At 41.7% G+C, this 16481-nt stretch overlaps 3 protein-coding genes across 3 annotated transcripts in view; 2 read left to right on the top strand and 1 right to left on the bottom strand.

Annotated features, from left to right (window-relative positions):
* Positions 1-7984, top strand: part of nxn (nucleoredoxin) — a 54944-nt gene extending 46960 nt beyond the window's left edge. The window contains exons 6-8 of the mRNA XM_020088419.2: positions 455-634; positions 1191-1315; positions 6890-7984. Of these exons, the coding sequence (XP_019943978.1) occupies positions 455-634; positions 1191-1315; positions 6890-7072 (488 nt within the window). The 3' untranslated portion in view covers positions 7073-7984. The remainder of the gene's footprint in view (positions 1-454; positions 635-1190; positions 1316-6889) is intronic.
* A 64-nt stretch (positions 7985-8048) lies between these two features.
* On the bottom strand, positions 8049-12198 carry mrm3a (mitochondrial rRNA methyltransferase 3a). Its single transcript, XM_020088417.2, has 4 exons — positions 10789-12198; positions 9492-9736; positions 9246-9407; positions 8049-9162 (listed from the first exon to the last, which is right to left on the bottom strand). Exons 1-4 carry the CDS (start codon positions 11160-11162, stop codon positions 8582-8584), a joined length of 1362 nt encoding a protein of 453 aa, XP_019943976.2. The 5' UTR covers positions 11163-12198; the 3' UTR covers positions 8049-8581.
* A 254-nt stretch (positions 12199-12452) lies between these two features.
* glod4 (glyoxalase domain containing 4) lies at positions 12453-15168 on the top strand. Its single transcript, XM_020088125.2, has 9 exons — positions 12453-12641; positions 12764-12813; positions 12914-13034; positions 13131-13275; positions 13594-13730; positions 13877-13963; positions 14058-14171; positions 14253-14339; positions 14421-15168. The coding sequence occupies exons 1-9, from the start codon at positions 12552-12554 to the stop codon at positions 14484-14486; spliced, it is 897 nt and encodes a 298-aa protein (XP_019943684.1). The 5' UTR covers positions 12453-12551; the 3' UTR covers positions 14487-15168.
* The last annotated feature ends 1313 nt before the right edge of the window (positions 15169-16481 follow it).

Below are 16481 nucleotides of genomic sequence, written 5' to 3' on the forward strand. Positions count from 1 at the left end.
GCACCGTGGACGAGTACACACTGCCCCCCACCCCCACCCACCCCACATGCAAAACCCTGCAGTTCATGACAGCCCCCACCTCCGCTGACTTCAGTCCACATGCGCAGATAGGAACACAGTGACTCATGAACCCTGTGTGCTCTTGGATGGTGATTCTGTCATACGGCTGTTAATAAGGCTTCAAGACTGTATCAATGTGAAAATGAGAGCCCACGAGAAGGGTGGGCACAGCAAGTGGACAGTGCTGTAGAGAGATTAGACACCAGGAAAGCAACAACTGGTCAGAAAAACATCCACACAACAAGGAAAATCTCAGTGGGAGAGGGATCGGTCTGCGTCATCATTCAGGGAAATGACCTCAACCACCTCCCGCACTGTTGCCCATATCCTCCCCTCCTCCCTTTGTCTTCCTCTCACACCATCCTCACCTCTTTTTTTCCTCCTCCCGTTCTAGGTATTCCCACGCTGATTCTGTTGGACGCAGAAGGTCACATGATCACACGACAGGGCCGCGTGGAGGTGCTGAACGACCCGGAGTGCCGGCTCTTTCCCTGGCACCCTCGGCCCGTGCTGGAGCTTAGCGAGTCCAATGCCGTGCAGCTCCACGAGGGGCCCTGCCTCGTCCTGTTTGTGGGTGAGAAGGCGGCGCTTTTATGACGCAGCCTGCGCAGCTCCACATGGGGCCACGCTTGGAGCTGCTTGTGCATGAATGAAATGGCATTTACGTGAAGAATGTTGAATGTCAGACTCCGTGGAAAACTCTTCCAGTGTCGAGAGGTCCGTGGGTCTTTGTGAAATCATTGTAGCACTTCTATCCATTTATATGCTAATACAGGTGCGAGGACACAAAATGCAGTGGGTTTGTGAATAGCCCAGAAGAATGGTTTAGATGTGAATCCAGGGCACTTGTGAGGACATTAGAACACAGGACAATACAGGACCTTAGAAAAGAGGTTGTGTAGCGATGACCCTTTAAAATCTGAGACCACCCAGGCGTCTCTCAAGGTCAAAGCAGATTGGAAAACAAGATGGAGACCATCTGTACAGTTTCCATTATCTCTTCAATCATCTGACCACCAGTCATCTCACTTCCCTTCTCTCTCATTTCACTCATCTGTGCATTTTTCCTCTCCCAGGTGGCCACTTTTCATAGTTATAACATCCTCCATGTGTCTCTCTCTCCCCTTCAGATGCCGAGGAGGAGGGGGAACTGGAGCCAGCCAAGGAGCTGATTCAACCAATAGCAGAAAAGCTCATGGCAAAGTACAAAGCCAAGGAGGAGGAGACGCCGCTTCTGTTCTTTGTGGCTGGAGAGGTGAGATAAGCCACTCAAGGCCACTCAAGGCCGAGTAAAATACCATTTCACTCGCACTTGCAGATCTGAAACTGGGTTTGTTTCACTGTACTTGGTAATGTGCTTTAATGATCTCATACAGTGTACACAGACAACAATAGTAAAGATATTTATCAGCTCATAAGATAGTTTTACCTTTACTTGTAACATAAACAAACTATTCTGATGAGAATTACAGCATTTGGAAAAAGGTCACACGGGAGAAAATAAACTTGTTAGTGTCCTCTAGTGGACAAACACAATACTGTTTCCAAAGGATTTTAGTGTGATTCATTTGTATTTAAATTCTACGATAACACACTGTAAACACTGCAACGACATGGTGTTGATATAACTTGTGTGCAAACTGATGAGGATTTCTACTTTCAGTAAACATTACCAGTTGGTCAGATTACACATGGTCATATGATCCTTTATCAGTATGAGAATATTGATTATCATCATTTCAGAGTTGGATATTGAGAAAGAATGACTAAGATATTTACTGAGCCGGACACTTATTGTTGAAGAATTAGCTTCTCCGTTTTCTCTGGACCAACAATGTAATGGAAATACATATTTTATGCTTTTCTACATTGCAATTTTTCATCAGCCTAAATGTACATTAAAATGCTGATATAATATACTTAATCTGTAATAAGCTCTTATCAGCCAATTTATCACACAGGCTCTAAACTCATTTAGTAAATCCCAGGTTTATATTAGCACCCTGGCAACTGTCAGAATTTCCTTAGTCATTCCTTCTTTCCTTTATTGCGCCTCTTAAACCTGCCAGAGAGACACTCATCTATTACCCACAATTCATCTGTTTCCCTCCTAACCAGAAGAATTTCTCTACTCCCTCTCACTGGCTCCAAATCCTCCTTTCATCTCCTGCTGTTTCTCCTCCCTCGTTTTCCCTGTGCGGGACAGACTCTGAAGTTTTCAGAACTCTTGTTATCTCATGTTGTTCTGACCTTTCTAGAGCTGGTGGAGTAGGCAGCAGCCACAGCAGCAGAGTCAGGCGTAATTACGAGATTAGCTCCCTCTTCAGTCCCCTGCTCTCTGCCCTCCGACTTCCCTTCCTTCCATTTCTCTTTGTGCGTGACCGTGTGGGAGGACAGAGCTGGTTTCTCATGTCACACACCAAAGGGCGTTCTCAGGTTTCGTCTGTGGGGCTGCACGTGTAATAACTGTCTGACCCTGCGTCTGTCCAAAGCCACTCCACCCTCATCTCAGCCTTAAAATGTTATTGACTTCGTACACAGACCGAGAAGAGCTTCAAAAAGGTTTCAAGAATGATGAGTCAACTTGAAAGTGTTTGTGTTCATCGTCTGTGTGCCAACATGTATTTGACCTGACATGAATGCACAATGTTGCACTTGTGTTGTGATGGGTTTGCCTCGTTTCCCATATGGCACACGTGCTAAGCCGGATAATTTTTACATCCTGGTCACCCAGGTATAAGTTCCTGGCTCAAGCTCAACAGGCAATGATATCACCAGGTTTCATTTCCACACTGAGTTCATGGTCAGATATCACTTCCTGATAAAGGATTTGGGCTCAGACTCCTGCACCTTGGCTCGGGTTTGCCCTGGTAGTCGCACGCTCCTTGCCAGGCCAGCTGCTGGGTTTTCTGTGTCCATGAGACGGCAGTATGTTGGCAGTCTCTCAGGGGGACGCCCGGCTGAGCAGAATGACACAGGATCTTCTTACCTTACTGGAAATAAAACTGGACAGAGTGGTACAGTACAGATTCTTAAATGTAGAATGAAGGATCTTTTGTTCTTTGAGTCCTGCGGTGTAGTAGCAGTCGAAAGCAAAGTGAACTCTGGTGGTGTTTCCTGTCTCATAAGAATTTAACGGATTTCTTACATCGAGCAGCAGCTGTGATTCTGCTCTTCAAAGCTTTGTGTGAGTCCCTGAGCAGAACGTTGCTTTGACTTTGGATCATAATGGTTTGCATGAACAGTCCAGCACTTCCTCTCAAGCAAACATAAGTCAAAACACATTGAACATGTTGACATTTTTCATTCTTTCCTGTTATTATTCTCTGTATTTGCTTTGAAAATACATTTGGTCCTCACTGATATATCTCTTACTTTTCTATGCATGTAATTACAAGTAGTGCTAATATTCATAGCGTCCAGAGGATGACTTCTCATGACTTTTGACATCAGGACTTCAGGACATTTGGAACTGAAATGATAAGTTGATTCAATTTTGATTCCACAATCTCAAATACGAACATTTTCTGCTTTTCTTGGTCTTACATTTGTGTAATTCAATAATTTGTGGGGGGTTTGACTATTGGTTGAACATTTGCAGAATATTTGAAGATGTCGACTTCATGAGATGATATTTTGATGGGCAGACTTCACATTTGAGCGTATGAAATAAATTGGCATGAAATGTGTTAGTTGTAAGTTGAAACCTTTATTGATACTTACTCAAGGTGGTGAACATTCCTCTTTAACATCAGTATGGAGTAAGTCTGGTGATGCTAATGTTAGCCTTTAGCTCAAAGCTTAGTAGAGTCCCGCAGAGCCACAAACATCACATGTAGACTTTTAGTATTGTTTGATTATAATATATTTCCTCTAAAAGAAAAAAAACATAAAACATCTCAATGACTGTGAGTTGACCTTATGTTTAAACCTTTAAAATGAAAATCTGTATTTTTTAATTCCTTTTCAACACATTGTGATGTGTGTGAATTCCAGTGGTTGGATCATGTGGAATCCAGCAGTTTTTCCTGCTCACATGAAGAATTTGTGCTTTTTGCAGTTTTTTCTTATCTTAGGTTGAAAGTTTTTTTTAACCCTTGTGCACTTCAAGAAATGTTCTTTAGGTCTTCAAATCTGTTTAAATCCCACATCTGTGCCCAAACTGATGAACCGTTAACTGTGAAGAACATCAGAGGCCGGTGGGCAGGTTTGTTATCATTATCAGTGCAGGCCTTATCAGATGATCACTGTCTGTGAAATGCCACAGTGCATCAATAAGCAGAGAGAGCCTGACATGGCCCAGCAGGGTCCACACGGTAAACACATGCTGAGCCTTATCTCAGCTGAGAGTGCAGTTTACAGCAGAGAGGCTGTTTTGTTCTGAGCGGTGCTGCGATGGGAGGGAGGGCGGAGGGGCTGCACCTCAGCAGAGGCAGTTTACACAAGAAGTCACACAAAAGAAGATGCGTGACTTCCTGCGGCGGTGGAGAATGAGGCGGAGATTACGTCTCCTCACATCGGAGAGGCTGGAAAGGCCACAGCGACAGATTGTTCAATTTTCTGTCTTTGTGGTTTCTTTGCACTTTGTGAGGATCTGTGATCTACGCTCAGTTTGGTTGCAAGAGAAGGCTTTTATCAGCAGCATTTCACTAGTAAGAACATTGTCCTACATCTGTGGGTATTAACTGATCAATGTATGGTGATTTGCAGCATAATAAAATAGGCACAGTTCAGAGGAAGTCAGCCGCCTATGAGAGAAAATACCACACAGCAACTCATCAGTTCCATCTGTTTGCAATTTTGCAAAGTAGAGGTCACGTACTTCATCTTGGCATACGTGTCCTTTTTAGGTAGCAGGAACAGCATCATCCAAGATGTGCGATGAAGAGCTGATTGTGGGGGTTTGATTCGTTTAGCAAGAAAAGCTGCAGATTTTGTGATAAAACAGCAAAGACAGAACAAAGAGGCCTGAGAGGAGGAAGCGCTTGTGTGTTCAGTGTAGCTGGAAATCCATCCCAAGTCGCTGCGTCTCTGACTTTGTTTTGACAAAACTCACATGAATCAGTAACTAACTGCATTAACATCAGAGTCACCGCCTCTGTGAGAGAGTCCAGCTCTTTGTTGCAGTGCCACCCTCTGGCCCTTTTTTGTTAGTTCTGCCTCCTCGACATAATCTCTCCCATATGAAAATGATCTTCAGTCTCTGCGAGTCTCGCTCTGAGCCAGGGAGCTAAGCTGAGGGGAAATCAGGTCACGCTGTCATGAGGAACAGCAAATGTCTTAAAACGAAAGTAGCTGTGTGCGTTTAATCAGCGAACTGTGTGGCCTGACAAAACACAAACACATGAGATCCGTTCAACTGAGAGAAGATATGTGACAGAAATAATGGATCAGTCTCAAGGCGGGGATGTGGATACCAGAAGCTCTCATGGCTGAATCATGAAACGTTGCAATTTCTTATTCACTCTCAATAATTAATGATTCTTTGAAGCTTGTTTTAAAGTTTCTGCCTCTGTCCCTGCAAGTGATTCATTCCTGTTACCTCTGGATAGAGGGGCTGTAATCCTCTAGACAACATTTTTTCACATTGTGTTTTTTGCGAGCGATATGTTGTAATGTATAGGTATTAATTTGTTTTTATATTTTATTTGTATCTATATACAGTATATCCTGTTTTTTTTCACTTAATATTTGGTATTCATGATTGTTATGACTGTACATAGTTTTGATAGTAATAATTTTAATCTGCTATAATGTTGTTCCAAGTGTCTTAATGAAAAGGATTCTGAATGGTGTTTTAGATTATTTTTATTTGATTTGGTGTTGGTTAGGTTCACGCTGAGTTTGGGGATTTCTTTCACTCGCAATAATCTATTTTTAACATATTCCATCACATCTCCTGCCCGCATGTGCAAACCAAATACTCCGTGATAAGACTTAAATCTTTTGAAAAGGGAGGGATGCTGTTAGACCCACCACCTGCTTCCTTACTGTCTTTCCACACAGCAGGATGTGTGACTATGCACCGCTCTCTGTGGGCAGGCTGCTTTCAGGAAGACATCAGAGAGGAGAGTTTCATGTTCTCGTTGTCGTCCTAATTTTTTGCACCAAATGCAAGTCTGAGCTGATGAGCACCAGAGAAATGTGTCCTTTAGAGCTTCTTCTCTTTCAGTACATCCAGGGTCTGTCTGTTTGAATCCCATGTGAGCACACATGGATTATAAAACAAAGGTTCCCACATATATAAAAGTTTCCACATTTCAGGAACCGAACCCTGTCGCTCATAAACCTGCTGCATCTTTTTCAGTGACATTTACAGATACTATATGACACAGCTACACTTGCAGCTATAATGTTGCATTTTTAAGAAACTACTGATTTGATAATGAAAAACCAGAAAGGTCAGGGTATCACATACCAGGTCCCTGGGTTGAGTCTCTCAAACTGTCTCCTGTCTCTGTCAAATAAAGGGGGAAATTAACGGGCTAACCCACAGGCACTTTAAACTGTTGAGTGTTGCTCCTTCCATCTCTCTGACATTTTCTTTTGTACAAAACATAACACATTGATATGCCTCTACATGTATATAAGACGCTGTCTTTTCTCATGAATGTAATAAATATTGTTATTTTGTTGAGGGATCCCTCACTCGGTTTCTACCAGTTTTTCCTCGTTAAGAACTATGGTAGTTTTTCCATTGTTGAGGATTAAAGACGGGGGATGTCACACCTTGATAAGCCCAATGAAACAAATTGGGATTTATGAGCGATACAAATATTCAAATATCTCACGCTAATCCCTGTATTATTTTTTTCCCCTGTCACCACAGGATGACATGAGTGACTCCCTGCGAGACTACACTAACCTCCCCGAGGCAGCACCTCTGCTCACCATCCTGGACATGTCGGCCCGCGCCAAGTACGTCCGCGACGTCGAGGAGATCACGCCAGCCGTGGTGGAGCAATTTGTCAACGACTTCCTGGCTGAGAAGCTTAAGCCAGAGCCCATCTGAAGAGGACATCTGAATATAAATGGGACACACTATATTGGGACTCACTCCATCATTGAACCCTGACCTGTTGCTACGCCCCCTCACCCCCCCAGCCTCCCACTGTCTCTCTCACCTCCCCTCCTGACTCTGTCAGACTCTTAGAGAGATGTCTCACTTTTTACTGACATTTTAACATTTTTTTTAGACATGTTCCCTCTTTTCATGGAGTCCTCTCTTTCTCCTGTGGTGCCTTGCATTGACTATAGTCCCTACAGTAATATATATATATGGAGATTCTGTTGTTTTTGTTCTTTTGGCCTCAAGAAAAGTATTTGTATTTTTTTTTTTCACACTGTAGCATTTCTAGACAAAAACAGAGAATTACTCAATGGACCTATTCTTCAGCTGATTCTTTGCTTCCTTTTTGTTATGTCTGCAAGACCCTTGTTACTTTTGGTTTTTGAATGAAGTTGAGAAAGAAAAATGCATTTTTACAGTTGTGATTCATATGTATACTTAGTGCAAATGTGCTAAACCTCAGTTGGATGTAGCCGTAAGCCCTCATGGCCATATTCTAAACAAAGTCTGACAGGTGCACATAAAGATCACGTTGCTTGTAACAGAACATTGACTGATGTTATAAAAACCCCTGTGTCCTGTGTGTGTGTGTTATGATGTGAGTGAAAGTCATCTCTAGCCAGTTGTAAATGGTGGTTCTCATCTCAAAGTCATGAGGATTTTCTGTGAAGATCCTGTGATGGAAAGCGTTTTCCTGGAGGCACAAAATGGCATTTTGAAAAGGGTTGAATGTAGAAATCCCTCTCTTCTGTTACTTCAGTCACAACCACACCCATTAAAAATTCACTGCCAAGCACCAAGTTCTGTTCCTGTTAAATCCTATCAATAAAGTTAGCTCTTGGATATGTAAAAATACAGATGATGCAACGATTCAGCTCATTTGTCAGAAGTGTTTAAATAATATTCATGGCCTCAAAGATGCAGATATTGCATTTATTATCACAGACAGCATGTAGATGGACTCATTCTGTTCATGTGCAAACTCCAGGTGAGATGGAAACTTTTTATCTCACTTTTTGTATACAAGTGACATGAGTTCTGCATATTTGATGCTGTGGCTGCAAAGACCAACACGGTGAGTAAATGGACTTTGTTTGTTCTGCGCTTTAGCAGTCTTATCAACTTTACAGTACAAGTCACATTCACCCACTCGAGCACATATTAAACCCCAAGGACACTTTGAATAGCAGACTGGAGGAGACAGGGGTTACAACCAGGGGACAAACCGTTCTCCCCCTGAGCCACAGCCGCCAAAAAGTCTTGGCCTTTTTTTTTATTTCACCTGAGAATCTGTTCATCTTTCATTTTCATGCTCAATCGGATGTCCATTATTCAGTTATTTTATAACTTGATGTCAATTCCAAATGAAATCCATGATTGCAATTCAGTGTTTTATTATGAGCAGAGCAGGGTGTACGTTGTATGGACACACAACAACATTTACAGGGAACTTCATGATAACTGACCCTCAGCTTTAGATTTCCATTTTCTTCCAGATTGCATGAGTTTCAACAGCTGCTTCCTGCCTTCAAACAAAAGGATACTGGCGGCCATGGCTGAATTCAAGCTGTCCACATCAGGAACGACAGGAATAAAGATCCTCTGACCTCCAGTTTTCTCAGCCAACTCCACCGCTTCGAGACTCAGACCATTTGTCTCACCGCCTATCACAAGAGCAGTGGGACTCTGAGCCCAGCTCTCATGGTACAGCTTGGCGTCCACTCTGGGGAGTGAAAGTCCCTCGTCGTCAGAGTCCGAGTCGTATTCCTCAAACCGCATGTCACTGTGACTCCGCCTTGTGCTGACCCAGCCGTAGTCTCCTGCTTTTGAAGGTTTGTGGGAGACGTTAGATTGCAAGTCTTCTGTTTCTCTGCTTCTGTCAGGGCCACAGCCGCTGTCGGCCACTTGGACAGTCACAGGTTTCGGGAGATGATTTTCAATGGCATCCCAGCTCAGATTGGGATATATGGGAAGTCGGAAATGCGCGCCCATCGCCGCACGCAAAACTTTGGGCTCCCAAGCATCAACACAACCTGTTGGTGGAAAAGTAAATAAACATGAAAAGAAGCGCTGGTATGTTCTATGGGTGGGGTGCACTGAGAATATCCTCTCTTACCCTTCGTGAGCAGGACATTATGGCATCCAGCAGCAGCAGCACATCGCAGCATAGTCCCAAGGTTGCCTGGGTCTCGGACATTATCACATATCAGGGACAGCGGCACTGAATGACCTGTACTAGCGAAGTTTAGTCGCGATGGGTCCGGACGAGAAAATATGGCTGCAGTGGAAGAAAAACCTGTCATCATCAGCAACAAATGATCTGAGCGTCATAATAAACCAACACAAAATATGGGACTCATACCGATCACCCCCTGGGGAGCCACAAGGTCGGACCAGATTTTAATGTCCTCGAACTTGACTTTTACAAGCGTGGCCCTCCTCAGTTTGTCTAGGGGCAGCTCTCGAAGCCGATCCACTGTACTGAAGAACACCATCTGTGGGTTGGCACCAGCATCCAGGGCGTCACAGATCAGACGCCTGCCCTCCAGGAGGATCTTACCCTGGTGCTCTCGAAACGTCCTGGATCGAGCAACACTCACTAACCTCCTGCAAAACAGACAAGGGGAGAGCGTAGTGAAATGGACTGAACTAATATAATTACTACCTTGGAAATATTGTACGTCATGGAAAAACTATAACAACACACACTAATTACGAATGTCAACTGAAAAAAATAAATTGCTTAAAACTTATTACTGAGATTTCGCAGTATTGAGATAATTTAGAGAAAGTCGTATTACCAAAACTAAAACCTCCAAGTTAAACTCAAAAATTCCTTTCAGTAGAAATAAAGATGTACTTGAGCAAAATGTACTAGAGGATGTAATCCATATGAGTAACAGACGGGTACTAGGCAGTGATTATCTAAAAATATTCAATGTGACAGCAGTGTTTTCATGATGTAGTAGGTTTGCTCTCTTACTGGGTATTTGAATCTAGAACAATAAATCATAACTAAATCACATGTTTTATGTTATCATATTCATCTGGAAAAAAAAGAAACAATTATTGGTTCACTAACCAGACAGCATCCTTAAGTCAATATTCTTTTAGACATTGAACAGGTCTGTCATCCATTGTGGAGCCTGGTTCTTGTTTCACCTTATATCTAACTCTTATTATAAACTTTTCTTTTTTTTAACCAACAAGCTTGAGTTTTTCTTTGTTGTGAGTTCATTACACACAGAAGACATTATTAGTAAATGTCATATTATTTCATCATAGGAGAAATGTAAGGCAACAAGCACCACTTATTTTCATTACCAGAAGAGCTGTCATCTCTAAGAATGTTTTATTGTTCGGTGAATAATTTGTCCGTCATCATTTCCTGGAGCTCAAGTTAATTTAATAGGTGATCTTGACATTTGAGAAGGTGCTAACTGTGATTTCTTTTTGGCACTTTTTAAAAATATAAACTTATCTTATCACTGTCATAATTGTTATAGTGATCAGCTGATGTGGGATATAAAGTGTCAACAAGGCCCCAGTTCCGTCCTCCCTGCAGCTGTTGCTCTTGTCTCCTGTCTCCCACCTGATCTGAGGTGAATTCCCTGGGATGCTCAGTGTTGTGATCGGAGCTGTGCAGATCTCACACTTACGCCAGCCTCTTGTCTCCAGGAGAAGCTCTCTCAAAGCTCACGTCATCGACCTGGTCCCTGACAGACACATGAGCTGGAGGTTCATTCCTCCTGTTTCTGACGGAGCCTCTGTCCTCATGATGTTCTGCTGCTGCGACCTTCACCTCCTCCTTCTTCTTCTTCTCCCTCCTCTCCTGCTGATCTTCAGACCGGGGCTGTGGCCTCGTCTTCGGCCCTGGATCCTCCTCCGTGTCGGGGAACAACACTCGGACCGGTTTCCTCCTCAGCCCCCGGACATATCGTTGAGCTGTCACAACAACACCGCAGCCTCTGGATAGAAAAGCGGTTTGTTCTCTGGAGACGAGAAGCATCACGCTCCTCATGTAGGCTGCCATTTCTCTTTCTTCTTCTCCTTTAAGAGTTTACAGCAGCCGGCGTCCACGGTGACTCATTACTGCCATCTACAGGTTCTCGTTATATCTTCATCTAAAATCTGTTCTGTCCAGTCGTTTAAAATTATAAATAAGTTTTTGTTTCATTAACAAATTCAATCACATGAGAGCGAAACCTATATCAAGTGTGTTTCATTTTGAATTTCTATATGTTTTCCTGAAACTCATGGAAAACCAGATCTTGTCTTTTTAACTTGAATTCATTCATGTATTTGGTTATTTATTGTGTGTTAAAAAATCCCTTTAAAATGTTGTCTCTTCCTTTCGTGTATCCATACTGCTGCACCTATCCCTTATTTATTGTACTGTATATTAATCTCAGCGCATTTTGTTTGTTATATTTGAATTTTTTTTTTAATATTATTTGTTCAAAAATATAACAAGTATCAACTCCCCCCTAGTACTCTGTCGGCTTATTCTAAACACCCTGAACATTGTCCTCTATTTTTCTTAATTTTCCATAATTGTTCGCGAATTATTATAGACAGGTAAGGGGTAGTAAATTGTTAGGGGTCTACAACATTATAGTCCAAGGCACTGATATACTGTACACAAAGATAAGTACAAGTACATTCAAGTACAAGTACATTCAAGTACAAGTACATTCAAGTACAAGTACAAGAGGGACGCTGGAAATTGTCAACACACGGTCATGTCAAGGAGCTCCATATTCCTGTCTTAGATATATATAGTTACATATGTATATATATAGTTCTATATATATAAGACATTAAGCAGCAAAGAAAGTTATCAGAAGTTATTGTTCAAGTTTTAATACTAACCAATATAATTTGACCAACTACCGTTTTCCCATACTTAGCGCCACCTGCTGCGGAGTTGTCGATATTATATTTTACGTATCTACGATTAATCCAGCTTATTGGAGATTGTAGAAAAATAAAATATAACAAACTAGAGTTCACTGCGCCTCCATTTAATGTCGCCTCCTCTTATTTACTTCACTTTACGCTACAGTCGCTCCAACATGCAGTCTCGCGAGAGGATGCAATATGATGACTTGGATGATACCATTATCCTGAATGGTCAGGGGTGGTAAACTTAGTTATGTTACTCTTTTAAATTTTGTGCTATGTCGTTGTGCTTTTTCTTGGCAGGATAACATAGCTTTAATTGATAATGTATAGTATTATGATATAATATACAAGATTTATGTTTGAAGTTAGAAATTGCTAAACTTTGTTTATTGGTATTTTACCTTTAACCAATCGACGACAGAGAACTCGATCATCCAGGAAGCTTAATCGCGCGCTGCACAGGATCGATCAGCAGTTCAGATATTTTAAGACATTGACACGTTTTAAAATAAGAACCATGGCTTTAAGACGAGCGCTGCATTTTGTCTTCAAAGTTGGCGACAGGACCAAAACAGCCACGTTTTACCGAGATGTTCTGGGCATGAAGGTGCTTTTCTCTGGCGACTGGAGCCAGTGATGAACTTTGGAACTGTTGCAAAACAAAGCAGCTGCTTATTCCTCTTTGGTTGCAACTGATGTCATGAATGTGTGTGTTTTAATCTGCTGTAGGTGTTACGCCATGAGGAGTTTGAGGAAGGCTGCAAAGCAACTTGCAATGGGTGGATATGAAGCAACTTAAACTAACTTTGTACTGAGTACACTATGCAGAGCCTCTGGATTTCTTAATACAGAGCCTGCTCTCATCTTATATCCACACAGGCCCTACGATGGGAAGTGGAGCAAGACAATGGTTGGCTTTGGTCCAGAGGATGACCATTTTGTAGCTGAACTGACATACAACTATGGGGTGGGAGAGTATCAGCTTGGCAATGACTTCCTGGTGGGTCAGAGTTCATCAAGACACTGCACAGAATATACAGGTCGCACAAGCCTTGAAAAACATTCATCTTCATTGTCATCCATCTGATTTCTTCAGGGCCTCACTGTGCAGTCGAGCCAGGCTGTCAGCAACGCCCAACGTCTGGGGTGGCCCCTCACTGAGGTGGGAGAGGCTCTGTATCTGACCAAGGCTCCAGGAGGGTATCACTTCTACCTGCTGGACAAAGAGCAGCCTCCTAATGGTGAGTGTCACAGGCCTGTCTCTTATTTTGGCATGTAATGGCGTCATCATTGTAATATAGAATAATAATATAAAATGGTAATAATAACAATATTAATAGAAAACCTTTCAAAACCCAGCTGCAAAGTGTTTTACTGTGTAAACAAGGAGTTATTATAAGCCTAATTCTGAATGTCATTTCCTTGCATACCTTATTTTGTATGGAGGAGAACACAGAAACTTTTTTTAGTCTGGTCATTGAGGCTTTTTAAGCATTTTATAACAATCTTATCCCTGTGGTTGATCACATGACCAGTGCACTTTGATAATTTGTTCCTAGACCCTGTGCTGAAGGTGAGTCTCGGAGTATCAGACCTCCAGAGGTCAACACACTACTGGACCTCGCTCTTAGGAATGAAAGTGATGGACAAGAATGAGGAAAAGAAAACGGTGCTCATGGGATTCACAGACACACAAGTGAGTCATGTATCAACATTTCTTGAAGAAAAACTAGAGAAACAGTGAATTCACTGTAATGGTTTGTATTTTGTGGTTCATATTTTGTGTTGACAATGTATTTAAAAGTGCAAGTGCTAATTTTATGCATGCCTGTTTTTGTGCAGTGCAAACTAGAGCTTCGTGATATCAGTGGAACGGTAGATCATGGAACAGCGTTTGGGAGGATAGCGTTTTCATGCCCACGGGAGCAAGTAAAATATTGCTACATTAATAAATTCTTGTGTTTGTCAATTCATTCATTGTTATAATTTCAAAAATATAATACACATTTTTTACATTCATCAGCTGCCTGACATTGAAGCCTTGATGAAAAAAGAAAATCAGAAAATTCTCACTCCACTTGTCAGCCTGGACACTCCGGGAAAAGCCACAGTAGAAGTGGTGATCTTGGCTGATCCAGTAAGTGCATCACCTCAAACATGCTGCTGTCATCATGTGAAGGTCTCAGTTAAACAGTTCACTGCAAAATATCTCTTTTAGGACAGTCATGAGATTTGCTTTGTGGGAGATGAGGCATTCAGGCAACTTTCCACGGTGGACCCCAAAGGAAGTGACCTCCTCGACAAGGTTTGCGTTTCTCAAATGTTTTACTTTCTAGATTTAATATGCAACACAACATTCAATGTCTGCGTTTTATCTTGTTTTCAGGCGATGGCTGAAGATAAAAGTGACGAGTGGTTTGCCAAGCACAACAGACAGAAAGCTGCAGCGTGAGATAAACGACACGGTGCATCGTCAAATGTCTCACCAGTTCATACGATGAAGAGATGCTGCACAAGGCTCTTGTAGCTTGTAACTTCTTGTCATGTCAACTTAAGAATCTAAAGGCTGGCAGTGTGCGATTTTTTTTTTCCTGTTAAAGAATACCACAAGGACAACATTTCGGTTTGATGGACTTTTTTCTAATAATTGGTGTTGCTATCCATAATGCAGAGAGTTGCTAAAGCACTTATTTAATGGAACTTATTTAACTAAATTGATTATTAGTTGCCCTCTGCACCACCACTCAGTACTCCTGTTAGCTGGAGTAGTATTCTCTGACACTCTAGTAGATTAAAAATAATTTAACTAAAATGGTAACTGTGTATGTGTATTTGTTTTTACAGGGCCGTAACACAGTCCTTACTGTTGTCATTGTACCTTTTCCGTGTATTTGCAGCTAATCAAATGACCAAAACACACTTACATGCAGTGTAGCAGGAATTTTTTTGAGGTCTGGGGCAGTTGTGTGTGAACACTACATTATTTTCTGAGTTAACTGGCTTTATACACTCATTCATTCAGTATCGTGAAGCTGCAATGGTTTAGTCATGTGGTTGAGTTACATTAAATCTATGTAAAATCAAATAATGTCTCATTTGTTGGAAATAAACCATCTCAAAATGTTTTGATGGAGGATTGCGGATCGTGGTGGTGGCTGATCATGGTCTTCGATTGATGACTCATATATTCTACTATCACTGAACGTTTGTCATCGCTGCTCCCTTCATCTCTATCAGACATTTTCTTATGTACAAACACTTGAAACATTGACACATTTCTCCATCATGTTACAAACTGTTTCTTCTAATCACTGTTGAAAATACTGTTATTGTGTTGATGTGTGGCATCAGTTGCACATGTGTCTCTCCTGGGAGAGGGATCCCTCACATGTGGTTCTCTCTGCAGTCAAGTGAGCAGACGTTCGTCTTTTCGTGGTCAAGCGAGCAGACGTTCATCTTTTCCTGATTTCAAGTGCGCCCGTATTACAGAATGTATGGCAAATGCAGGTAGTCCATGATACGGAGCGAGCAAACCTATTACGCCACTGTAAAATCCCTTTGATCCATAATTTCTGACGAAGGTTGACACACTTGATCTCAGGACCATCCTGACTGTTCACTCACTCAGTATCGAGCATATTTACTGTATCATTTTGGAGAAATTCAGCCTCAACGTTCATTTTTTGAGTTGAAAAAGGAACTTTCTGTGCAATAGTTACTCTACTGTAAAATCCCTTTGATCCATAATTTCTGACAAAGGTTTGTACACTTGATCTCAGGACCATCCTGACTGTTCACTCACTCAGTATCAAGCATATTTACTGTATCATTTTGGAGAAATTCAGCCTCAAAGTTCATTTTTTGAGTTGAAAAAGGAACTTTCTGTGCAATATTTACTCTACTGTAAAATCCCTTTGATCCATAATTTCTGACAAAGGTTTGTACACTTGATCTCAGGACCATCCTTCACTCACTCAGTATCGAGCATATTTACTGTATCATTTTTGAGAAATTCAACAATTGATAAAGGCTGATACAGAGGACAACTGTATCAGCCTTTGTTAGAAATTATGGATCAAAGAGATTTTACAGTAGAGTAACTATTGCACAGAAAGTTCCTTTTTCAATTCAAAATAATGAACTTTGAGGCTGAATTTCTCCAAAATGATACAGTAAATATGCTCGATACTGAGTGAGTGAACAGTCAGGATGGTCCTGAGATCAAGTGTGTCAACCCTCGTCAGAAATTATGGATCAAAGAGATTTTACAGTGGCGTAATAGGTTTGCTCGCTCCGTATCATGGAACACATGCATTTGCTATACATTCTGTAATACGGGCGCACTTGAAATCAGGAAAAGATGAACGTATGCTCACTTGACTGCAGTGTTCTCTCTACAGTTTATTTTCCCTGTCGATAGAGTTGTTTTGGTACTTTTTCCTTACTC

The sequence above is a fragment of the Paralichthys olivaceus genome, chromosome 11, assembly GCF_024713975.1.
Source record: "Paralichthys olivaceus isolate ysfri-2021 chromosome 11, ASM2471397v2, whole genome shotgun sequence".
Taxonomy (NCBI): Eukaryota; Metazoa; Chordata; class Actinopteri; order Pleuronectiformes; family Paralichthyidae; genus Paralichthys; species Paralichthys olivaceus.